At 40.0% G+C, this 26,859-nt stretch overlaps 1 protein-coding gene across 1 annotated transcript in view; it reads left to right on the top strand.

Annotated features, from left to right (window-relative positions):
• LOC138193316 (chemokine-like protein TAFA-2) overlaps positions 1–26,859 on the top strand; it is a 77,006-nt gene that overhangs the window by 43,880 nt on the left and 6,267 nt on the right. The window contains exon 3 of the mRNA XM_069141290.1: positions 24,148–24,297. Within this exon, the coding sequence (XP_068997391.1) occupies positions 24,148–24,297 (150 nt within the window). The remainder of the gene's footprint in view (positions 1–24,147; positions 24,298–26,859) is intronic.

Genomic DNA, 26,859 nt, shown 5'->3' with positions numbered 1-26,859 from the left:
GTGTGTGTGTGTGTGTGTGTGTGTGTGTGTGTGTGTGTGTGTGTGTGTGTGTGTGAAAGGCTTCAGGCTTCATGTTAGTAACACGTTATTTCATCTCAAATGTGAATGCTCCTCACACTCTGAGGCTCTTTGTAAGGCAATAAATGAGACACTAATAATTAATGAAATTGAGTAGGTGTTGCCTTTAGAAAATATAAAGACAATAACTGCTTACACACACAATAGGCTACTCGTGTAAACAAGCAGACCAGAAATTGCCTTCACTGAGTGTCATCAAATTCTATACAGTATGAAAAGCCCTACGGGAGATGAGACTTTCAGCTTGAGTGTTAAAGTTCCAGTAAAACGACAGAGAGCATCAGTAATTTGACATATTTCTGAATAAAGTGGAATGTGCGCATGGGGCACAGTTTAGAGTTTTGATCACACCACACGGGGACTTGGTTTGATCATTTCAAAGTGGGTATAATTTTGACAGCATGGAGTCTCTTGTGAACCACATTTGTCACAAGATACCACCTACTGTACTATACAGCTGCATATGACTGTTCGCCTTAATCTAAACCACCCTCACTTACAATGCAGATGAAGCAACGAGGGAGAAATTGATTTCGTCTTTCGGCCAGCTGATACCAAAAAACCTCAACTAAGACCCATAATATCGCTCTGCTCACTATTACAATCCACGAGCTAACAAAGTCAAGAGATTTTACATATAGAGAGATATTTTTGAAACGGTAATCTATGGTTGGGCAACCGTCTGTGTTTTTATAGTGTCATTTCTTGATATTGACTTTAGACAATCTCGTTTCCGGAAATAGCGACGGAGAGAACCTGTAACTTTTTGTGCCATCATTGATTTTAAATATCAATATCTCACATAACAGCTGCTGACATGAACCTACATTTGTGCTCCTTTATGTAGTGTCGTGATAGTGAAATAATAATTTTATTTGCAGGGCTGGTTAACGTGGTATTTAGGAGCTGTGAGTCTAATTCCACACAATTCCTTATTAAATTGCAGTTACATTACATTTTGCCACACTGGTTTCCACTGACGATTGACTTTGTCTCATTTCCTTCCAGCAACTGAGACACATGTTTATTATAATCTGTTCATTTGTTCATCATTATGGGTGTTATACAGCATAGCCTCTGGCTCTTTTTTTTTTTTCTCTCCCTCGCTCCACTTCAGTTGTTGTTGACAAATTCCAAGTAACTGAATTTGCATACACTCACCTTCACCAATCAGGGTGTCCTTGGTAACGCATGTGTTGTTTTAACCATGATGTTGTTAACGTGCCAGGAGTGTGTTAGATAACCGGCTACGGGCTGACTGCCTGTTTGCGGACATATGAGGCAAGAATATCACAAAGCAACCACAATGTTTTTTTTCTACCAGGTTCGAGGTGTGTTTATATTGGTTATTTTTTCAGGAAAGGAATATCTATGGGAGTAGAAAGCTGATGTCAGACAGCAAGATGCACTCTGCTAGGAGGCAATATGATTCATGGCCTACGCCTGAAGAACCAGTGCAACAGATAAACAAAACTGGACTGTGAGGCTGTGATTGGGTTACCAAGGATTAGCCAGATGCTGTGCACATATCTATCTATGTATATACAGTTTGTATTCTGCATTTGCCTTCTATTAAAGCAGTAATTCTACATGGGAGATCAAATACCTGAGATTCATTAGCTCATAAAGGAAAACTGGTGCTGTTTATTTGGATCTGCGATGCTCAGTCTTTAAGATTTTACACTAACAACATGATTTAATCTAATGTAAATGTGTCACATGCTGATCATACACAGTGAATTTAACTGATATTTTAATTGACTCCAATGATCAACAACACAAGATGTTTGAAAGGTATAATATCTTACATCTTTTGTAGGTACAGTAGCACTAAACAGTAAAGTTAAAGTAATGGGAATGTCATTATTTTGCAGGTATTTGGCTGGTCTGCACAATTTCAATTTTGGAGCTGGATGAAGTCAAGGATCCAGTTATTACAATTCAATCTGACATAACAGGCATGCATCCAATGGCTAGAATAGAAATAAACAAAAATGTCAAACTTATGGTGGTGCAAGAAGAAAAGTCAGGGGACCACTTAAATCATTAGGACTGAATGTATAAATTATAAATTATAAATTATAAGCTAGTGTGGCCAAAGAGTCATTTTTATCAGAGGAAATTATGCTCCTGCCAACATATGTAAAATATACTGCGCAATAGAGTAACTGATAGATGTCCTGCTACAGTATGGTAGTAACCTCTTGGGATCAAAATACGTAAGGAATCCCACGCAGAAGCCTTTCACTACAACATTTAATTGACAGACATCTCTTTTCTTTGATTTTCCTGAAGAGCAAAAAACAATCCTGAGAAAGGCGATCATGTTTTGGAGCCACATTAAAGGTTAGAGCTTGCGATTAAATCATTTACAGTGTGTGCTGGGTGCTGTGGTCACTGTCTGATTATGCGTTTGCACTAATTGGTGTAAATGGAGAGTTTCCTCCGGCTGCACAGCCAGATTACCTCATTGGGGCTCTCTCATTGCATCCATTAGTCCAAATCGTTACCTGCTAACTCACTTACCAACGCTGCATGGACCCGGCCTGGTACACGTGTATCATTTCTTCAGCGAAAGCAAAGCCTCTGTTGACTCTGTACCTTTGGTTAAGCCAATGTATTGAACTGGTATAGTTAGCTAAGGTTAATTTATTCTGTAAATCTCATTGAAATCCACATCGCCTTTGCAACAGAGACCTGAGGAGAAATCCCATACACAGAACAGCAGTAGTATGGATTAACAGTTTGGCAAGAAAACTATAAGGAGATACTAATAAAACAGTAATGAGTGGCCTTGATTGCAGTTTTTACAAGGCATAAGGTAATTCACTTTCCATTAAGTTCATGAGTCTGTGGGTCTTTAAGTTTCCCAGTCTCCCTCCCTCTCCTGTGTTGTTCCACTACGGCTCCTTTCCTCTCTTTTGCCCTCTGTTTCATATTCTCGCTTCCCTCCTCTTCCCAACTTTTACTTTATTTCACAGCTATTAAACCAGGAAATTTCAATCAGGTAGCACAGCGTGACTTTCTGGAGGGGCAGGAGAGAAAGAGCGAACTTTTATTTAATGCAGCCGTTCTTTCTTTTCTCCTCTCCACCTCCATCTCGTCTCTCTTTTCCGCGGCTGAACTCAACCTTGGCTCTTTATAGTTTATGATTCAATTTCCAATTTGTCCTCCAGAGGTATTTGCCTGGTGGGTGGTGCAGCGCTTTTGTTCTTATGTGTTTGTACAATACTCGCCTTTGGTATTCATAGGAACACAGTCTTACAGACACATGCATTTGAATTTCCAATTCTGTGTCTGCAATTGTTTTGGCTTTATTTTACACGAAAGTGACATTGAGATGGGAATCTCCCTTTTAACTAAGCTCCCGGCAAGAGAGGAGAGATGTGCTGAAATATGTATGACAAATACATACAATTTTCTTTTATTAGAGTCAAGGATGACCAGAGGAGCTTACTTTAGGGCTTGAAGGTTCTTAACATTTTTGATTATAGCCCTGCAATACTGTTCAGTATATGTCCCAACTCTCCTGAGGAATGTAAGTACATTTCTTGGTGTGAGATGTAAATTATAACTGATTTTAACCGCATCAGAAAAAAAATCTAGATGGAATGGAACATACGAAAATCTTTTAAAACCCAACTATAATCACAATGTTAGATGTGTCCCGGTCTTTGGGTGCGTGATTCAAAGTTACTTTATCAGAGTTCTCAACAGTGTGTCCGCTTGGAATCAGTAATAAGTACACCAAAACGTTATATCAAGAGTATCACAGTATCTTCAGGATTTTTTTTATGCAGGAGGTTAAATTGTGGTCATTAGCTCTTACTTGAGATATTTAATTATTTTTGCATAGTTATATCCCCAAGAGTTTCTGTTGAAAGAAAAGTAACATTTTTTTTTAGTGGAAAACCCTGTTTGACCATACGAGCCTTAATCTCTAAATTATTTAAAGCACCTTTGCTCACTTTTGTTGCTCTTAGATTGAAACTTTATGATCAACGTAAGCAGAAATACAGGACAGGAATACTCAAGAAGCAAAAAATGAAATTTTGAACACACTATCTGTTCTTCATTATGTCGTCTTGAATCAATTCATTGCTCAAGAAGATCCTACCCAGTACAGGATACTTTCCCATCATGCTTTGGGAAAGAAAAAAGGTGCTGAACAGATCAGTCTACCATAGGACTAACACATATGACATAATGCACACATACACACCTGCAGGCACCTTTAAAGTTATATTGTGGGACTTATCCATACAAAACATTCGAGCACTTATCAAACGAGTTTATACCATGCTGATTAAGCCAACCACCATCAGATGAATCTCTCTGACTTCCACGGCATACAGAGCTTTTAAATGTGGAGTCTGGTGAGACATTCCTGTGCTGGCCAGATGAATGCATACTTAGATTTGAACCAGCGACTTATGCCGGCTAATTTCCACTTTCACCCTATGCTAATTTAAATAGGGATAAAACAATTCAATCATGCAATTCTTCCATACTTTGCAAATGTTATAGTGAAATGAGGCATTTTACCTTTTATTTCATTTATTCACAATGTATCCACCACTTTACAGCTGCAACAGTAGAGCCTATGACATAAGAACATGTAAATAGTATTTTTGTAATTACTCTCACTGGCAGAAGGAAAGACAAACGCTCAGCCCTGCAGGTTTAAAGTTTCTAATTCAGCTGGTCTTTGGATTGTAAGAAGAAAACAGAATACTAGGGTGCACTTTGTAAAGAGAAAGTGAAGAAGTAAATATATTCCATTGTGTGGGAGGTTGGTTATTATTCGGATAATTAAGAATAACCAATGAAAAACACGACTCCCTGAATATGATTGTATAATTTGGAAACAGCCATGCTGTAAGCACATCAAAGCGTTTTGCTCTGCCTCCTTGGGGTCCCTTTGCCCCCATTTCCCTCCCCTTTTATTCCTCGTGTACACACTTTCTGCTTTATAGTCTCAGGAGATTTTGCAAATGACCAGGTGTTTGGAAAGAAAACAAACAGCTGGACGTTACCTTTTGAACCATTTAGATATTTGAGACTTCCAGGAAAGACAGGAATCCATCCAAAGCTTTTGTTTTCCCAGCCATGTGTACCAAGAAGGATCTGGATGGGTTAACGCTATTATATTGCATATCACTCTTCTTTACCTACAGCCTCTTTAGTTAAGCCACATCTGTACTTGCTTGTTGCTTGTTTTCTGTTGCCTGGATCTAAAGCAGAATAGCCTCTTTTCAGAGTTTTCCCAGTAGAGTTTGCATGCTAGAAGCAATGTAAATAATGAATGCAACATACTAATCCTTTATGGGAGCTTCACATTGGCACACAAATATCAAGATACAAGTTCATACTTTCATTTTTCAAAGCAATCCATTAGAAGGAGACCTTCAGTATCTATCTGCTACATTAATGCAGACATAATGGACCACCACTGTCAGAAGAAAGCCACCAATGCAAGAGAATAAGAAAAAGAGAAAAGTTTCATCCTGGACAAAGATTCTTGGTTTGAACATGTGATAAAAGAAAGCATGAATTAAACAAATAATAACAATGTAAGACCCTTCAAGTTGACTAAAGGGGGCTTAATAAACAACTCAGTAGAAAATTGCCCTTAGTTGTGCTTGCTACAATTTAAATAAGATGGAAAAAAAAAAAAGTGTTACAATCTCGACATAGTAGACTTCCATGGATTAACACCGCTTATACTTCGGTTGGTGTAATGCTAATGTTGATGTTGTGAACAGTAGGCATATGATTGTGCTTTTGTGCGTGTTTGTGTGCACTTTGGAGAGCAGCTTCAGTATTCTGAACAGCAGCTCTAGAGCCATGCACTGATGGATGACGGGGCTCTTTACTTTACTGATGTACTGTGATCAGTGCTGATGCAAGGAAAGAGGGTGTGGTGGAGAGAGACGGAGAGGAAAAGAGAGAGGTAATGTGCTGCCTCTGCAAATCTCTCTCTCTCTCTCTCATTCTCTCTCTTTCACAGTCTCCCTCTCTCTCCCAGTCTTTTTGCATTAATCCTCTCCTCTCTCAGTGAGTTTCCCACTCTGTTGATCCTGTCAGTATCTGCATATGCTGCACTCTCACCAGCATCATCTCCTTTACTAATATGACACGGTGTTTCCATGCACCGCATGTGCTGCACGGGGCAACTTTCAGTGGATTACTAGATTATAGATTAAGTAGAGAAAGTTGAGTGTGCAAGAGATTGTTTGCGGGTGTGTGTGTGCGCGTGCGCGCGTGTTTGTGTGCGATTGCACATCCCTTTCCGGCACAGGTCGTTAAAAGAGGACACAAACACCATGTTTGTCTGGGCTGGCCTCTCATGTAGCCTAAATGTGTTTAAGAGGCTTTTATTTTTAGTCTTTTGCTGTTGTGAGTTAAATAAAACAGCAGTCATGCAGCTTCACTAATCCGCTCACACAACTAATCCTAGCAGAACACCACTGTAAATACTCTGTGGGCTGCATTAAAACACAAATCACTCAATCCCTCACTGAGTGTTTTATGTTTATTTTGGTTCAGATTAATAGGAACTCTTATATTTTTCATCTGAGAGAGATATCCTGGAAATAACAGGGCCTCCTCTTGGACTTTGGATATTTTTTGTGTGGGTGCGTTTGTGTGTGTATTTTTAAAATATCTTTGTACTGCAGCACATATAGTAATCACTGTGGGAATCGATACAAGACTCTGTGTGCTAGTAGAAGTGGATCTGAGATGACCTATGTACAGTCACTCCTTTACACAGAGGTATTGACACTGTAGGTGCCAATCATTCTTAGCCTCAGTTGGCTACTTTAAACTGCGATGTATAATCCGGGAAGATCACGATTCACATTTGCAATTCTCCTAAAGTTGTCGTGCCATTTGGTCTCCTTTTGATGTTCAAATCCTCACCCGGTTTTCCCTAAAACCACCATTCACACATTTTATTTAGTTCAATCTGAGTTGAATTGCACTTATTAACTCTCTTCTGCATGTTGTTCTTTCTGCCAAGAAATACTCTCTATTGTTATCTTACTAACCAAATTGCTGTACTGAAATATCAGCATGGGAAATTTCAAGGTAACCCAATTAATCAAGAAATGACTGCTTGATAATTAAGAAAATAGTTTTCTCTTCTACATTTTAAACAACCAATTGCCCGGTGTAGAATTGAAATGTTATAAAAAAAATTTTTTAAAAAGTCACTGTCATTCGTTATCAGTGCTGCTTACAAATCAACACTGACCTTCTTTTAAGTGAAAATAGGGATGTGGCCAGGGGAATAGGAGTGAGGATAAACATATAGTTGTCGTGTACAGACAGATGAATATGTATACAACACAGGCCACAGGTTTCCTAGACCCTTGCTCCTTACTAAAACATAATACAAATGCTATTGTTAATACAAGAGAAGAAACTTTAAAACGTGCATCAAATAAATAGTGTTAAAGTGTTCTCTGTATCTTTTATTTTTTCAAAATGAAACTTTGCAACTACTTTCCTTAATGTCTCCCCTGGTGGGTTTGAAGTGAATTATACAAGCCGCCTGAAGCAAATACAGAATATTTGCCGTGCTGCAACAACTCAGCTGTTATTTCCTTCAATAGAAAAATCTAAATGTTTCCAAAAAATGTGAGGCTGTGAAAGCAACACGGATACGCAAAAATAAAAGCCATTTTGGCATCTTTTAAACGCTTCGCACACCCACACTGGTTCTCGCAGCTACTCTGCATGATTAGACCTCTGCTCAGATTGTGTAGAGCTGCGCTGGAGCTAAAGCTGTCCTACCTTAAGGTGCAACAGGAGAGTCAGGGAGATGCTGAACTAAACAGCGTACGCTCACACTGTCCTGAGAAAAGAACTCATCAAGTGAAGGTAAGTGAAAACACCTGCGTGGGTGTACAGTGGGCACGTAGTTCACCCACGCAGGTGTTTTCAATTACCCTGGCTAAACACTGCAGACCTCTGCAGAAGCTGGATGGAGCAATGCTGGAAGTGACATGTCACCAATCTCTTTGTGCCAATGAGAACGATAATGGGGCCTTTACCAATAGACGGTTTAATGGCAGATATTTCCACTTCTCATAGCAGGAGTGAAGCCAGTTTTGTTAACGATGGATACATTCCATCGAGTGGAATTCTACAGGATTTCTACAAAGAGTTCAAATCAGGCAACATGAAACAAGTGTATAGGTAGACTGTGCATGTGAATGGGCTTTAATGCTACATTCATAAAATGTTGGCATTGCATTGAAACAAGAAAAAAACATCCTTGGAAGGGTTCACGGATTTTTCCAAGATGGTTAGCCCTGTGCTGTGAGGCCACACAGGATAAATAGTCTAAATGATCTTCTTTTGTTGTGCTACATATTTGTAGCTATTCGCAGCCAAGTGACACAAATTAAAAATGTGTCGCTAAAGTCAGCTGAACTCTTCCTCAAACTTGCTGGAAATTGGAAAGGCTCGTCATGTGGCATGTTTAAACTCTAGCAGACTGTTGCATGTTGGTATAAAATTGGCATTGACAGCTATTTCAGTTGACATTCTCCTCTCCTCCCGCTTCAAGTTTTAATGAATGGCAGGCCAGCTTGGTTTGTTTTTGTCTTTTTCAGGGACATAGCCATTTGAAACGCCAGCTAGTTAAACTATAAACACTGATGGACAAAAACTCATCGTCAGAACTCAAAACAGTTGAACGAGGAGAGAATCAGGGCAAAATATTTGTGTTTTTGCTGCTGTAACTGACAGTGACCCCTCAATGAAAACAATAAACATCTTATGTCCGTGTGACGAGGTCAGCTGATGAAAATGTGGAAAAGTCTCAAGTTGTGAGACATCAAAAACAACACAAACTCTCTTCTTCTCTCACACCATTTACAGGCAGAGCAGGCTGCACTTTTTCTCCTCTCCCCTTCCTTTGTAATTCCTTCACTTTGCCTTCATCTCCCCTCCCTCTCGCGTCTCATCTTTCCACCTCTGGCTCTGCTGCAAGCCAGCCACCGACACACCAGGGTTTCCCTTTCATTTGGTAGTGAGGGATGGGATGAGAGACAGAGAGAGGCTGGAGAGGAAAGGAGTGGAAGGATGTAATGATCTGTCCTGATGAATGCAGCTAGAGAGAAAGTGCTGATGCAATGGAAACAAGGCATTAAGAGGAGATGAGCTTAACGCACCAATCACAGAGCTCATCAGATCACCTGTCAATGTCCAATGGCCAATGAAGGTGTTTGAAATATGAATTAAGCATCTTTATCAAAGGAAGACAATCAGTAATTATGTTCTGACATCATTTAGGACAGACAGTGTTTGTTGTGTTTTTCTGTTGCTGCTGTCAGGGACAGTCATTACATTTTTAATAACTTCCCTTATGAGGAAGATCATACAATGATAATTGTGTAGCTGCAAGGGGGGAGCTCAAATTAGTTTTATTAATGACATTGTCATCCCATATGCTCACATCCGCTATTGATTCTTAAGGTGCAGATTGAATTCATAACGGTAATTTAATTTAGTTGTGCAATTTTAATTGTAAGATAGTATCACTTTGGAAAACATATTTGTAATTTATGGGGAAATTAAAGAGGTATTCTCATTTTTCTCCTGTTTGCTGCCAATAAGGACGGTTGTTCTTTCCACACTCGCACACATATATTCCAAACATGAGAAAAAGGACAAAGGTTAGTTTGCTTTGGTCTATGATGTTGCAGATATAAATACTGTTGAGCTGGAGCCCTAACAGTGATTGTTTGCTGTGGGCAGGTGGATACATTCATAAAGATCTACAACACTCAATGTAAATCTTTTATCAGATTCATTTTATGACTTACAGGTTGTGATCAAAAAGTTCAGAGACTGTTCCAGCTGCACATAAATGAAGCACAGCAAAGATAATGCACATGGAGCAGGGCGAAGCATTAACTTTAGCGAGTAAGCATTCCACATTACGTGGCTTGACTAACGTCTGCACCTGTTTTGGGGACCACTGGTGTGTGCACATTTGCAATTTCAGCATGGACCTGAAACTTGAGCAGAAAATGCAAGTAACATTTTGTGGCAAACGTTTGGGGTACAGACAGAAGTCCCTCAGATGCCTCAGAACGTCACAGTCGAACTCGGGAGTTGGCGGTTTGACTCTGGACTAGGGGTGTGCCATATCATATCGTTCACGATAATACAGGTATCATTTGTCATACGATATAAAAAAATGATATCCTGATAAAGGCAATTTTTCCAACCTGTTCACGTAAAGACGTCACACCGTTACGCAGCGGAAACGTATGGCATACGTTCGCAGCTTATAGAGCAACAAGCAGGTTGTCAGCTCAGTGTGGGAGTTTAATTGACTCCTCCTCTGTCCTCTCCGTGTGCTCCACGCCCGGCAGCAGACGCTCAGGTGAACGAGTCCACTCGTTACGAAATAACAGTGCAACAAAAAACCCAAAACAATGTTAATAATGGGAAAACGTTGACCCTAAACTTCAGAAAATCAGGCCAAAACAAAACTGCAGACAGTGGCAAGCAAGTAATTGGAAGCTCTGCAGCTGATCACGGTTGTCGTCCTGGCAGAGCAGCAGCCCTCCCGCACCGCTGCACCTCCAAATCTCCTCTCAGTGCTGTAGGATTTGAATCTCACTTTAAGATACTGGTGTTTACAAACTAAAGAACTGAGAAATCTTTTTTGTTTCGTTTTTATTTGATATTTGAAGGCATAATGTTACGTTTGTGCTGACATAAATCTATAACATTCTTGTTGAAATTATATGTAATAAAAGTTAATAACCGAATATGTTTCAGTATTTTGTCATATCGTCATGAATATCGTTATCGCAAAAATACCCAGATATATCGTGATATTATTTTAGGGCCATATCGCCCCCCTCTACTCTGGAGGACGAATTCAGTGTGCACAACCCTGCGAATTGTCAATGTAAACCCACCTGGTTGCTCCTGACCTGAATCAAAAGGGGCTTCACACAGTACACCATGAAAATGTTCCAAAATCACGTTTGCCAGAGGCAACATACATGTTTCACACGTGCACAATCACACGTGTCATGTAGTCACGTGTTCAAATGAGTTTTCGCACATGTAAAATGCATGTGTCTTTTCTGTAAGAGAGCCTTCACTTCCCGAAATGCCTCGACAATCTGGAACAATAGATTTAGAGAGTGTGCAGATGACAGCAGCATTGTATGCTGGGAGTTGACTGGTAGTGTGTGGAGTAACATATGGGACTGTCCAGTCTTTCACAGAGAGTAAACAGGCTGATAGCAAGCCATTTATCTAGATCTGTAAAACAACGTGGCTACAACAGAGTGACATAAACAACAATCATAACTCACAGCCACGAACTCACGCAATGTGCACACAAAAACCCATAGCAGCCTGTTAAAGTGAAATACACAGAGCTTGATGTTCACGAGTGTCCGTCCTTATTCCCGTGACAGGAAGAAAATTCAGACAGAATGAAATCCTCATCAACATGGCTGCTGTGCTGTGGATCTCTGCTCTCCGTTCACTGACTGACAAAGAGAAAACTAGACATGGGAGGGGAGATGTTTGTTTTTTTTGGACTGAACACAATCATTGTGTTTATGTCTCTATACCGTTCTGCCAGAATGACAGAGAGAGAGGGGGAAACAGAGACTAAAAGAGGTAGAAAGAAAGAAGGAGACACCAGCTTGAGCCACAGGAATCAGAAGAGGCTGAGCTGCTTCGCAACAATGCATATTAGAAATCGCTGTAGAAGAGGAAAAAAGATGCAAATACTGCTGTGCGGTGGCAGGTGGGTTTCTAACCTCCGAGACAGAGAGGGAGGGGGGAGCGAAAGAGGGAGACAGAAATACAGATGAGTAAGGAAACCTGGACATTCCCAGAGGGCTCGTGAAAAGTCACCATTAGTCAGCAGTTAACAATTAACACAGGGTTTAAAAGATGAGGGCCACAGGCGCGCGCGCACACACACACACACACACACACACACACACACACACACACACACACACACACACACACACACACTGCCCCAGGTTAATGGTTCAGTGGTAATGCTGTGTTAATACATCTGAACATATTAACAATTTATACCCAATCCACTGCCATAATATCTTGCCTGGAGCACAAATTAGTTCAAATCGTCCGCTCTGGCATGGCAGCGATGGTGGTTGTGGGGTTGCTAATATGTCAGGACATTCCATGTGTCACCAGGCTTGCCCTGTCGTGTGAACTAATATCTTGTATGATTTAGAAGGACAGTGGTGGTCCTGGTGGCGTGGAGAGATAATTTCCTCGCCTGAGCTGCATTAAAACTGCATGGGAGATCAGTGACGGAGAACCAGAGGGATGGTCTGAGGGACTGGGAGACAATCTGGCACAAGCTGGTCTCACATCAGTGACGATGATTAGTACAGAGATGGGGGGGCATAGGTAGGTGGTGAAAGCAGATGGAACAGTCCAACAGGCGGCTCATCACATCCCTAACAACACAACAGTCACTTTGTATAGGTGAAAGCAAGCCCGTTGCACGATAGAAGTAAGGGGAGCAATAAATGCAATCAGAGAGCGATGTTATGAGTTTTAGATAATGTCGAGGGTATGTTTTCTGTTTTCTATGCTGGCTGATTGAGTGTATCTAAATCGGTTGGATTATTTATGGTGAGGCATATTTCCTAACAGGGATGATCTCCTTCTGTGTGGACGCCCACATTATTTAGTTTTTCCTCTCAGATTTAAATTCTGATGAGCCAAATCTCAGTGGATTTTCTTTTTCCAATCTCTTTTTATTTTGGTCACATCGGGAGCAGGAACTACCGCTGTGAGCAAACACTTTCCAATTGTGGTCACTCACTCATTCACTCAGTCAAGGATGCTGAGCTGAGGGATGATGTTTGTTTGGATGGAGTGAAAGCTGTGGCCAGAATTAATTTTACCTGCTATTTTTCAAAGCAGAGGCAGGTTTTACAGCTATGGTTTTAATTTGGATTGACTTCCTCAATTCAATACAAGCTATCACCCATTTTTACAGGGCTCAATCACATATCTACATATAATACTTAAAAATACGTAAAAATTGTTTTTGTCAATAATATAATTATTCAGTTATAGCTAGCTGTTTTTATGGTAATTTATTTCCTAGTTGAAACATGGCTTAATAACACTACTGGTGAAGCAACACTGATCAAGGCTTGTCCTCCTAACTATAAACTTTATCAGTCAGTTAGACAAAACAAGAGAGGAGGAGGGATCGCAGTCATCTTCTCTACACAGTTTGGGTGCAATGACATTGACCTCGGTGAATTTACATAATTTGAAGATCTTGCTCTTGAGCTCAAAGCTACATTCACAGGACTAATCATCACAGTATATCGGCCACCAACGTACTCAGCATTATTTCTGCAGGAACTGTCAGAGTTGATCTCACTAGGTATCACCAGATATGATTGGTTAATTCTGAATGAAGACTTGAATATTCGTGTTAATAACAAGAACGACCACAGAGCTATAGAGCTTATGAATTTACTTGACAGCTTTGAAATGACCCAACATGTAAAGGAAGCCACCCAACAGCATGGCAACACTCTGGACTTGGTGGTAACAAGACGGTTACACTTGGATAATGCTTCAGTATGTGAAATACCTATCTCTGATCATCACTGTATATTTTATGAAGTGATTGTAACCATGCCAAAGACTAAAAGGGAAATTCTGGTTCAAAAGAGACTCTTTGATTAAAGGGTTGAAGCAAAATTCTCTGCTATACTGAGATCAATTGAGCCATACAATCATGAGTGCTCTTGAAATGACATGGTTGAACACTTCAATAACACTCTGTTGTCTGTTTTAAGTACTGACCTCAAAGGTCAGAAATAATATCCAACCTTCTATTTATTAGTAAGATACTTGAAAAGAAAGTTTCAGTGCAAAGAAAGTCATTTTTTAAAGAAAACAACATCCTAGAGGAATTTCAGTCAGGCTTTAGAGCATTGAAACTGCACATCACAGCACTGAAACAGTACTTATAATAATAATAATAATAATAATAATAATAATAATAATAATAATAATAACAATAATAATAATAATCAGCAACCTCCGACTAAACTCTGATGAAAATAAGGTCTCATGTCTGATCCTCTTAGACCTGAGCGCAGCCTTTGATACGATTGACCATGATATTCTGATCAATCGTCTGGAGAAGTTGGTTGGTCTGTCCGACAGTGTCTGATACTGGTTCAAAACATACATCAAAGGGAGGAATTTTTATGTCAGCATTGGAGATCAAGAGTCAGAGAAACATGACAGCTGCTGTGGAGTTCCACAGGGAAGCTGCCTTGGTCCTTTACTGTACCGTTGTACAGTGTGCTTTACATGCTGCCACTGGGGAACATCATGAGAGAGCACAATATTTGTTTTCATAGTTATGCAGATGACACACAACTGTAAGAAAATTGGGGATTCGGCTTTTATCAACTACACTCCAAAGCTGTGGAACACACTACCTGTAGATATCAGGGAAGCTAGCTTTATTAATACTTTTAAAAGACAGCTCAAAACATATCTCTTTACATTAGCCTGTAACTAGCTACTCTTGAAGCTCTCTTGCACTTGCCTGCACTTGAACTACCGCGCCTTTAAAATGGATATTGCTTATTTCATATTTTAACTCTATTTGGGTTTAATTTTATGCATTTTGTCTGTTCTAATGCATCTAATTTCTTTTCTATATTTTTTAATATTCCTGATATCTGTTTTTATGTCAAACACTGCATGTCATTGTCTTGCTGTAAAGGACTTTTGAACTGCATTTCTTGTATGAAAGATGCTATACAAATGAAGTTTATCATTATTATTATTATTATTATTATTATTATTATTATTATATTACTTTAATTAGAGTTTGCAACCCAGCATCCATCGTTTTAGCAAATGGACAATCATGACACATGTTTAAGTGAAAAGCCTTTAAGCAGCTGTGGGAATATTGACTTCTGTCACCCTGTTTGAGTGACAGATGGGGAGAGGGGAAGGGAAAAAAAAGCACATAAATGTTCAGGTTATTGTGCTGTTGTCTGGTAGTTGAGGTTGTTGTGTTTTGGCAATGTAGGAAAATTAGACCAATTCAACACCACTGAGAACTAAAATATCAACTCCTGCTCCATATTCTAATAACCGACTACTTGCTTTGATGGTTTCAACTGTTGGTCATTTGTAACAGTTGTTTAAAATGCGCTAAAGCAATTAGCCAGAATGTTCTGCGGGCTACCCGAGTGGAAAATAGACCTAACTTACTTTGCTTATAAATTTGTACTTTAATTCTATTCTGACTGAAAAAACATTTATTACAGTCTGGTTAGTGGTAAATATGTTTTCCCCCTCGAAAAGCCTGGTGTAAAGCCAAGAGAAAAAGCATAATGAGATGTATATCTCCCAAAGCTTGGCGCTTCAGATCTCTCACTCTTTCTCAGTTGCAACATGGCCCGTTGCGAAACTGTGCTTTGCAAGACCGTTTCTAAAGGAAGCCTCTCCCATACAGCCATTACAGAAATCTTGATAGAAGTATCAAATAAGTGCTTTCCCAGCAGTTCACAATAAAGGTTTAATTTTATGTGAACATTTGCTGCTAAACACAAACTTAGCTGTACTGGGTTTGGAATGAACCATGATCCTAAATATCCACACGAACAATGGCCATCGACGTGCCTGTTCCTCCTCCCCTCCTTCTTCATCTCATGTTTTAGTGTGTGATAGAATTCCGTCTCTTCAGGGGTTGCCATTGATTAGTCTGCTTGTCACGAACAAACAATATGTGCATAGAGACGCAGCACAAAAAGTGCAGCGTTGATCTGACTGCATATTTTCACAGAAAACGTGTAAGGCACTTCCACATTGGGTACGATCCACGTGCAACGGGCCAAGTTATGATTGTCCCCTCACCCAACTCTCAATGTTCCATGCCCAACTACTTTTACGGCATCATTCACGGTACACTTGTATACACAGTAAAAACGTGCACTAAATCTAACAGTCTTACTGCGACTTTTCGATGGAGTACTATTTCATGTTACTGCTGCTTTTGTTTTGGGTGCACGGACGAGGAGGACACTCGACACTCTCGCCTCTCTTCAAACCTCATCTGTCACGTCAGGAAGTGGATGCAAGTGTGACATCTGCCTGCATATTCCAGAGGAGACAGACGGCGCAGAGAAGCGCTTCATGTTTGAAACCGTGACAGATTGTCTGCAATGTTGACGTTATACCCGGAGCAGCGGTACACTTCCTGATTTTGGTGCAGCCCTGTTTCACACCTGATGAATACCGTACCCGGGGATGCCTTATCTGGTCCACCTCTTTCAAACGCCCCCGGGAACGGATCGATGTACTTGTGCCCGGTTAAATCCTCCAGATAAATATTTGCTCCCTGCCCTATAAGCAATAACCATGATGTGAAGATGGTTTGGCAGTAGATTAGAAGAAACATGGGCTGGAGTTGTAGAGATGCAGAAAGCATTCAGACTCGGCAGAGAGTAGAAAGCAGGGTTGAGGAAAGAAAAGACAGTAGTGGTTGGGTGTGCGTGCCTCTTTTTTTCCCATGCTAATTTTCTTGGCAGGTTCTTAAACAGAATATTAATTTGTTCGTGTTTATGATTTTGAACAAATGGTGCCATCTCAGAGGCCAATGTAATCTAACTATAAACACAAATGCATGGACGAACATGCACTGATGGCCACGCACACATGCATTAAGAAATGTACATTGTACAGCTTTGTGAATAAAACACTATAGGCCTTAAGGAAATACTTAAATATTTATACATACGAAACATGTATTGTATATAGAGCATCTATATGCGCCATGGATTCATTAAATAATCACACAATCACAGGAGCAGTTATTTAGGGCTGGCTCGAGCTACGTCGTAAGGTCAAGGTCAGAGGCAAAACCTAAATACCTGAGAAACAAGAAAAACATAGAATTGACTAAATGAATAGTCTTTAAAAGTATGCGAGAGCCCTTAATGTATTCAGAGCATTGTCTAACCAGCACCTGGTGTGTATCTTGCTGATGCATTCATTCATCATTTTAGTCCATTAATTAGACCCGATGAGGAACTATCAGCTGCTGCTTGGCTAACAAACCCTCTTTGTGTTGAATGTGTGTCGTTTTTTGTTCTTTTTGTTTTTTTTAAAACAGAGTCATCATAGCTGCAGAGCTCGAAAACTGTCAGGACGTCGTACAGTCAGTGCATTATTCATTCATTGTGTACATTCCAATGACGCCATTACTGCCACAATGACTGGTTTTGCCTTCACAGCAGAAATTTTAGGTACTTGCTGCTTTGCACAGTCAACATTACACCAGGGATGCATCAAACAATGAGAAATTAAAATATACCTTTCATTTTAAAGCTGCTCGCACAACCCACATATAAAAATAAAATTTTGTAAGATTTTGGTGAAAGATTTTGCTGTTATAAATATTGCAAGTGCAGTCAGGCCCCTAAAACCAGCTCTTTCTCGTGCTGTATGGACTGTTTTCACATTTGAGAGATCCTGAAACAACAGTGCTTGAACCATTTAGATATAAATATATTTAGATATTTAATAGTATAGAGTATATAGTATATAGTATATACTATAGAGTATATAGTATAGAGTATATAGTATAGCCAGGGTGATGCGGCTAAGTTTGATGTTTCGCCGTGACACAGGAAGTTGATGTTTAAGGTCAAACGATGCTCCAAACCTCATGAAACTTGCGTCAGGCACCAACTTTCATGAGTTTTTGAAGATGTTAAAGCTGCCAAAAAAAGGCTTTTTTTTTTTTTAAAGAAGAATAAGGAACGAGATCGAGAAAAAAATTAAAACTGCAAGCAGAAATATACGGACCCTCGTGTGCTGCACGTCGGGGAGCCGGCGGCCCCGACCCGCTGGATCCCCGACGTGCAGCGTGCGAGGGCCCGCATGTCACTGCTTGCAGTTGGAATTTTGTTTTGTTTCTCTCGCATTTCTACAGGTTGCTAATACTATATGTACTTCATTTGCATCTATATGCTACGTGAGTGTTTGTCTGTGCTCGGTAGAGAGGGGAAGAGAGAGAGAGAGAGAGAGAGAGAGAGAGAGAGAGAGGTCCCCAGTGATGGGAATGGCATTTTAAAAGAAGCCTGCTGGGACCAAGAGAGCTATCTCAGTGCTTTATGTGTATTGGATAAACTATGTACAGTCACACAGACGTACGCGCACACACACGCGCGCACACACACGCACGCACACACACACACACACACACACACACACACACACACACACACACACACACACACACACACACACACACACACACACATAACCCCTGGTTGAGTCAGGGCAATCTGTCCATCTGTTCGTCTGTCAGTTGCACGTCATCCTTAGTAAATGGGGTTAACAGCCACTGCTGTGTTAAGAGAGGCAGGGATAACAAGTCCTCATACCAAGGAGGGAGATGGGAGAGGGCTTAGAGAGGCAGAAAGACATCGACAGGGAGGGAGACGGTGAAAGAGGAAGAACACATTATAGAAAGTGTAAAAATGCTCTGATTTAGGGCCTGTGATTGAGGATAATAGTTTGCTACCTGCTGAGTTTGCTGTGCTGAGTTGAGAGCAAGAAAAAGCAGAGGAAAAGTGGAGTTGTGGTGAGGCTAAGGGAGTCTGAGAAAAGGAGGGTAATTTATGAAATAGCAGGATGGGGTAAAACAGATGAAGGAGGTGAGGAGGAGGAGGAGGAGGAGAAGAAGGAGGAGGAGGAGGAGGACAGCAGAAATGGATAAATTGTGGAAGGGACATGCCATTTATGAAACAGAAAGAGGGTTTCATACCCACTTTGTGAGACTAGATGGATGTTCTTTGTGTAATAACACACACACACACACACACACACACACACACACACACACACACACACACACACAGTCCCCACCCTATATTTTAATATATCTGGAGACAGCAACATCTCTGAATGTTTACATTTACATTTACATTCTGTGGCCCGCTGCCTGACTCACTCTCTGCCAGACAAGTAATTATTAACATTTTAGCACAACCCAGCCTCAAAATGTTGACACCGTCAGCTGTATTACAGAGCTAAGGAGTGCACGAATCATTGAACACACACATGGCTTTGCAGTGCTGTTTCCCTCGAAGTACAGATGCCCCGCCTTCATGCCATCCATCTGCCATAAAATACCTTCTCACTAAAAGTCTTCATACTTCCTGTACAAAAAAACCCCCCAAGTCCCTAAATAATTTAAACAAATTACACCTAAAACAGAGTGATGATAGATTTTGGGGCAATCGACCCACCAACACGATGTGAAGCCTGCAGGTGGACCAAGCTAATCAGCAATAGCAGCTGTAACACATGGCACAGGTGTGTATTCGGGTGTTAGTGACAACACAGCCAGCAGCAGCAGCTTTCTGCACAGTAAGAGACTCAGACACATGATACCACTAAAAAACTCATCCTGACTCTTTATCAATTTCTCTCTGAGACTCCTCAACAAAGAACCAAAAGCAAAAAGCAGGTTCCAAACCAAATACCCAGCACAGCCCAAATACCTCAAAATTACTTGAACTTCTTTTTAAATGATAATCAGCACAATATATGTATTGTATTTTAAGTATTCATGTTGAGAGTATACCTACATGAACCAAACAACGATGAATGCTTCTAGTTTCTTTTTTCTTTTTTTAAAGTTCAATAAACAAATTGGCCACATTAATGCGTTAAAACAATTTTATTCCTTCGAATTTAAATGTTGATTTTTAGGATTAAAGCCACAGCCAGACCTCAGGCATGATGACTGCCGCTGTCTGTATTTTCCAAAAACGACGAACAGCTGCAATCAAAACAAGTATCATAATCAAACAATTTTGGTCAGCAGGGCTTCAGTGCTAAAGTCTTCATTTTTGTTTGTCTGGGTAACTACAGTAAACAGTCTGATTTTAAATGTTTAAAACCATTGCAGCAGTAATGGTTTAAATGTTGTCAAATTAACTTTTCAAAGTCACACCTCAAATAGACAAAGATTCAGCTGCAAAGCACAGAGTGCATGTAATAAAACAAGACAATCTGTGTATCAAGCAGTGCCAAAATAATCACTCAGCCGTTGTCATCGAGCTTTAAACTCATATTTATTTTACCACGTGGCCCATATTGGAAAAAGAAAACACCGCCATCTATTAACATTTATAATAGTATTCAAACCTCAGTGAAGTTTTACATTTCTCTTGTAAAGTCTTCACTCCCCACCTCCTCATTACTCCTCTTCTCCAGCTGAGCTCTGTGTGCTGCTCTTACGACCGTTGAATCAATTACGAGCGCAGGTGCTGAGCCTAAAAATGGGCTAGTGGGTGTGTGTGTGCCTGTGGGGGGGCTGGCTTAAGGTTTGCTTGGTGTTGATTTTCCTGAGCTGTTATCTGTCAATAGGGCTGTCAAGCTAATAAGAAGAAAAAGAAGAAAATTAGTACGGCGAGAGAAAGTGAGAGGGATGTAGTGAGAAGGTAAGATGCAAAACGAGAGTTATTAGTATCAAACAAGGCTCAAACTTTAAAGCCTATCAGTGGTCTATAGTAGCACGACTGGGTTCATTTTGATCAACGGTACAAAACAGCTGGAAAGGAAAAAGCTGAATACAATTTTACAAAATATTGTAGTGGTTGTAAAATGTTGTTGTACAGGTGAAATGATTAGGTTTAGCATGATGTAAAATGATAAAATTATATTTGATAAGAGACACACAAGGAGAAGCCACAGGAGCAGATACAGTTTCCCCTCTTTAGACCACAACAATAAAAGAAAATGTCATGGCAACCTCCCTATTAATTGTTTTTTCATGTAGCTTACATACGCATGGTACCAATCCAGTCAACTCGAAAGTGTGAACTTTCCCTGAGAATCTATTTAAAAATGGACCAAGCCTCTGTGATGTCATCCATAGATTTCCTAAAAAGTGTTTTGAAGCTCAACGTGGGTGTCTCGCTATTTTGGCAGTGCCCGACTCAGCCTTACTCCAGGCTTATCAAAAAAATGGGAGAAAAGGTTAGTGCACAGGTGGAGCTGAAGCAGGCCAATGAAAACCTCCTTGCTGAAACCAGGGCAGAAGAGAGTCTGTCTCTTTGGTTCTGGCTGACAGTCAAGGCCTAAAAGCTGTAGGCAGCTGGCCAACGATCACGGCACCCTCCTGCAGTTAAGTTGCAGGGAATTTTAACAGGAGCTACAGAAAAGCTGACATGAAAAATAATGCAAATGTGGAAATGCCTTGAACTGCAATGCCACCAAGGGCCATAAGGGGTTGGCTCCAAAAAAAAACTCTGGCTCCATAGACTCCCATTTAATTTCTCATGAAATACAAAGTCAGCATATTTCCACGAGTCTTTATCTTGTTGTTCACTTAAGTCACTCCTCATTTTCTGGCGGTCCAGCTGAAAATAATGCCCAAATATTAATTTGATATTAGGCTTCAGAAAGTGGCATTTTTGGGGGCGTGTCTGTTTAATTGACAGGCCTGTGGTGCAGTCAGGTTTCTGCTACACGTTAGTCGCCGTAGTTTCCTCGGGTTCCCAATCACATAGAGTCCGATTCACTGCCCCCCCTTCCCCACGCTCGTTCAAATATGATCACTTTTGTTTTCAAAATAGCAAGATGGGCATAATCTGAACTCTGGGCTTCAGAACAGCAGTTCATGGGTGATGTCATAGTTGGTTACTGCTTGGGACTGACTTTTCTTTAAGGCACCATTCAAGAATTTGCAGTTTTTCGTACTTTCCTTCATTTATCATCTCGAGAGGTTGCCGTCTGGGCTTTCCATATTATTGAGCTTCCAGCTGGAACCACAGGTGAGCAAGTGGGGGACTACTTGCACATTAATCGTCGACGCATACTGAATGAGGGCGAAGGTGTTGAGTTACATCACAGCCACTTTAGGGCATTTCAGGGATGTATTTCCTGGAAGAAACTCCAATTATGAAATTCTGATTCACAGAAATTAAAGTTTTTAGCGGTTTAATCAATGCCAGGAAAGGAACTTTAATACTTTGAATCCAAGTCTGTGCTTGAGTTAAGGTCATGTTATGACCAAAATGGACAGAGGATCATAAAAATTCAGCCTGAGCGCATCAACAGAGAGAAGGTCAAGGGCGACGGTTAAATACAGCACCGTGAATAGTTCAACATCTGACCCGAGGCTGGTGCAAGAGGAAAGCTCATTGAGTGTCCAAAACATATCACGTTTCTATAACAATGAATTTGTTCAATCAATTTCATAATAATCTACCAAACACGTGTGGATATTGCTTTTACGCAAACAAAAATTTCTTTCTGATGGCGATCTGTTCAAAAGTTGTTGAGATATATTTTTGTTCATCAGAAGTGTTGGATTGATGGACAGCCACATGGACAGATAAATCAACCACTTCCACAATCCTTTGGCCCGACTGCTAGTGGAACAAAAAGGGAACTCAGTCAAAACGATGAGAGGCAGACAGACGGCGGGTGAGATATCAGGGTTTGCTTTTCACAGAGATATTAATTGGACTGAGCTTTGCAGGGTCGCTGCTTTGTCTTTTTCTCATTAACAGAGCAAATTACGAACTTTTCAAATCTTTGTTAGTCTGCTTAACATATTCATACAGGCTCTTTCAGCTCAGCTTGCCTCACTTTTAAATACTCTTTAGACAGAGTCATTGTTTTCTGCTTTAGTGTTCATTGCCATGCAGTGTGCGCCCTTTGTTGTATCGTGGGCGGACTCATTGTAATGGAAATAACAGTAACTTCCAACAACTGTTTGAAAAGCCAAAATGCACACCCCAGTGTTTGACAACCATGACACTGAACATATATCTACACGTATATTACACACACACACACACACACACACACACACACACACACACACACAGAGCACGCAAAGTCATGCATATCTGAACACGTGACCAAATATGATATATATTATATAATACATGTGCTCTATCACACCCGGGTGCACACACGCAAACAGACACACTGCCTACTTGCACAGAGTGCTCATGACAAGGCTTATTGTTTGTCCTTGACATTTTCATGTATTTGATGAAAGGCGGGTATGAAAGGGCCATGTGTTGACATCACAAATCTTCAAATGCAGAGTGATTTCTTTGTTCCCCCTCTCTTAACTGACTCGAGGGACTTCTGTGCTTGGGGTGGACTTGTTGTTAATTAACCACACGGCTGCCTGATTGGTATGTGTGTATACGAATTTGCACACAAACTAGTAGCTACAGTAGAAGTGAAAGGGCTCTCTGCATCTACCCTTCATTAGTATTGCTGCAAATTGCAATGCTACACAGTACAACATCCTGATACAAACATCGGCTGTTATTCGCTCCTTCGGAGTTACCATTTTATATTTATATTCATAGTGTATTGCAGAAGGACTACAACAGACTTGACACGTATTTTCTGTCCATATCCTCCAAGCAAAGTAATATAATGCAGTAAAAACTGGGACTCGGAGATTTTTTTTTTTACATTTATGAGTCTGTGTGTCAGTGTTTGAAAGCTAAATATGTATTCTTATATTCATAGTTTTGTTTGTGCACACATCATTGTATAAAAAAAAAAAAAAAAAATTCCAAAGACATACATAATTTAATAAATCTGAATGTAAACAGCATGTTTTTATGGCTCATGGCTTTTTGATAACAGCCGTATAATCTGGACTGCATTGCCATTTCGCTTCACTTCATTATTCGGTCATCATGTCCATGTTGCCATTTGTTGGATGGGGTGTGTGTTGGGAGGGGGGGTCATTTAAGTACTGTTATTTCAACTGTGTGTAAACAGACCTCAATGAGCACAACAGCAAACCTATTTGGATGGCACAAAAAAAAAAAATCGGAGATGTGGGTAGCAACTCAAAGGTGCGGAAAGATCTGATGATAAAATCTTTCCACTTGCTGACATGTTAATGTTTGTTGGGGTAAAAACGAATATAAAGTGTAAAAGAACAGCGCCACTGAACACCGTTCCCGTGTCCCTCCTCCACAGTGCATGTGAAGGCCGGGACGTGTGAGGTGATCGCTGCCCATCGCTGCTGCAACAAGAACAAGATCGAGGAGAGATCTCAGACTGTCAAATGTTCCTGCTTCCCTGGACAGGTCGCCGGCACCACTCGGGCCATGCCCTCCTGTGTCGATGGTACGTTTCACCGGATGTGCGTTTGTTGTATGTTTTCTGTGCGTCTGCATATTCCCCCTAACCTGACACACAACTAGTTTCAGCGGTGTTTGGTTTTTAATGTTGGGCCTATTCACGCAGGCCCCTTCGTGCCCTGATGGTTAACTTACAGAGAGAACAGTCGACACTGGTGATGCTAGCATTAGCATGAGGTCAAATTATGCTCAGACTTTTATTCACCAAAAATGTACGCGTGTTGCTGCGTACTGAAAAATTGAAGTGTTAATGCAGGACTGAAGTAAACTTTGACATGAAAGTGAAGACGCAGATGTCAATAATCTCTGGGCAGTATTTCTGTTTACTGGCAGCCAAATTTACTGACTGGAAATGCGTTGAAGTGAATCAGACATGATTCAGTGCATGCTTTTCTGTCCAGTGCTGTTTCCTGTTAACTTCACCAGCTTGATTAATAAGAAACACAGCTTCCGTCTATTATGAATGAATTGATTAATTTAGTGGAATGAAAAATATGACGGATGGTATAAGGTTATGCTATTGACGTAATTCATAAAAACATAATGAATCGCCTGCTACTTAAATAAACCTTACAGATACAAGAGACAGAAATCTGAACATTCTGGGCGGAATAAAGTGCGCTTCTCGACAAATAAAACATTCAACCTTGTCTCCCAGAAATTATATTTCTATGCCACTAAATTCCAAAAGCAAATACCTTTGTAAAAAATACAATGGCATCCAGATTATGTTATCTATCACTATAATGCAGATACATTAATACATTAACATATCCGGAAGAAATGTTAATAACATTAAAAAATAATCTTAACCAAGGGCTTTAACAAAGCAGAAGTCATCAGGGACTTAAAACACAATGTGTTTTATTACATTAAACCCAAACCATGAACTTTTTCTGACTCACAAAAGTAAGTCGCCTGGACCTTGATTGTTGAGTGTTTTGTTTGTCTGCAATCCAACCCAACCTCCTCCTGCCTACTCTGCAGTTAATAAATGTGGTGTTTAATTTATAACAAAGAGAAAAGCATTACGTCTGAATGTTATCTAGCAAGTGATTACCGTGCACCTAAATGTAACAAAGAAGAAACTCAATTTCTAAGAGACAGGGTTGGATTCTCGGGTATGGATATGGTCGGATATGAATTCTAAACAGGCAGAATAGGAAACATGCTTCATGAAGAAGAATTCTTACGTTCGTGTTATTATGTTGGGCACTAGAAAATGTTATGCAAACATAAAAGGAAACAACAAGACTCTTGATACCAAATATTACAATCTGAACAAAGTGTTATATTTTTTGAGGTGCTTTGCTAGCAACAAATGAAATGTTGAACGTTTCGACCTAAATGTATCTGGACCTGTACACAGAAATGAGCTTTGTTTCGCAGTAGTGCTGTCAATTCAAATACCTGGAAACCCTCCTGGCTTCTGTCCCCGTGTCCACAAAATCAGTATCCTGCAGCCCTGCCACGGTGAATTTTGATGAAGTCACAGACTGCAGTCTCTATAGATCTGCTGTTTCTTGCTTTTTGATGAGTTTGTTCAGACTGTTCAGTGCTGGAACATAGAGATTTTTTTTTTTTTTTTTTTTTACAAAAGGGTAATAAAAGATAAAGGGCAAAATGATGAAATTCAGAGCTTAATCACCAACTACATGATGATGACTTGATGAAGGTCTATCCAAGCGTTGTACTGTACACTGGAATTAAAAAAAACAAACTAATTTTACAAACTGGTCCAAGTATTCTCTCTCTCAGAAAGTATCACTCAATGCTGTCAATCAATACTGTATTTTGACTTAGTATTTAGTTAAGTATTTAATTGGGAGTGACATTTACTTAACTACTTGCAAACTACTTGCGTACGTGCTAAACATGTAATTAACTGGTAACTGACTGCGAGAAATACCTCGTCTTTAGAGAGACACGTTAAGAACATATTTCATACGTTCACATATCCATTCAGTCAACTTGTGTTCTTTTGTCCTTTTTTTCTGTAATATTTAATCATCATCTTTCTCTTGAGTATCTTTTTCTCTGTGATTTTTGCCAAAGACACTTCATCAATTATTTTTCATCTGATTCAATGTGTTCTATAAACCCTGCCAGAGCTCAACGTCACAAGCTGTCTCGTGCATAGCTTGCGTTCTTTGAATTGAAACTCTAAACTGTTTGTTATGTGCTGATTAAATTCACGATTGTAGCGCCCATGAAACCTGCACATGCAGTAATACAAAAATGCATTAAAACAGAATCTAAATCATTTTTCATTATTGCTGAAAACTAAAATAAAAATGTAAAAATATTGTCTCCAGAGGAAAAGTTTTCTTTGATATTACCCTGAAGATTAATAGAGGTGTAGCATTTTAACAGAATCTCAGTAATAATCTTGATATTTGTGGAACATTTAGTAATAATTCAAAACCACAGTAAAATGTCATTATGTATTGTTTTTATGGAAACTATTCAAGAAAGATGATGCTGTTTTGTATATCTATTATCTGCAGTGATCAATACAGTAAATCACGTGACTTACTGTACATGAAAC

This window comes from Embiotoca jacksoni, unplaced genomic scaffold, assembly GCF_022577435.1.
Source record: "Embiotoca jacksoni isolate LCO1_2020_lvr unplaced genomic scaffold, fEmbJac1.0.p SCAF_9, whole genome shotgun sequence".
NCBI classification, from domain to species: domain Eukaryota; kingdom Metazoa; phylum Chordata; class Actinopteri; family Embiotocidae; genus Embiotoca; species Embiotoca jacksoni.
The sequence above is the reverse complement of the archived record's forward strand: the minus strand, read 5'-3'. Positions and strand labels throughout refer to the sequence as shown.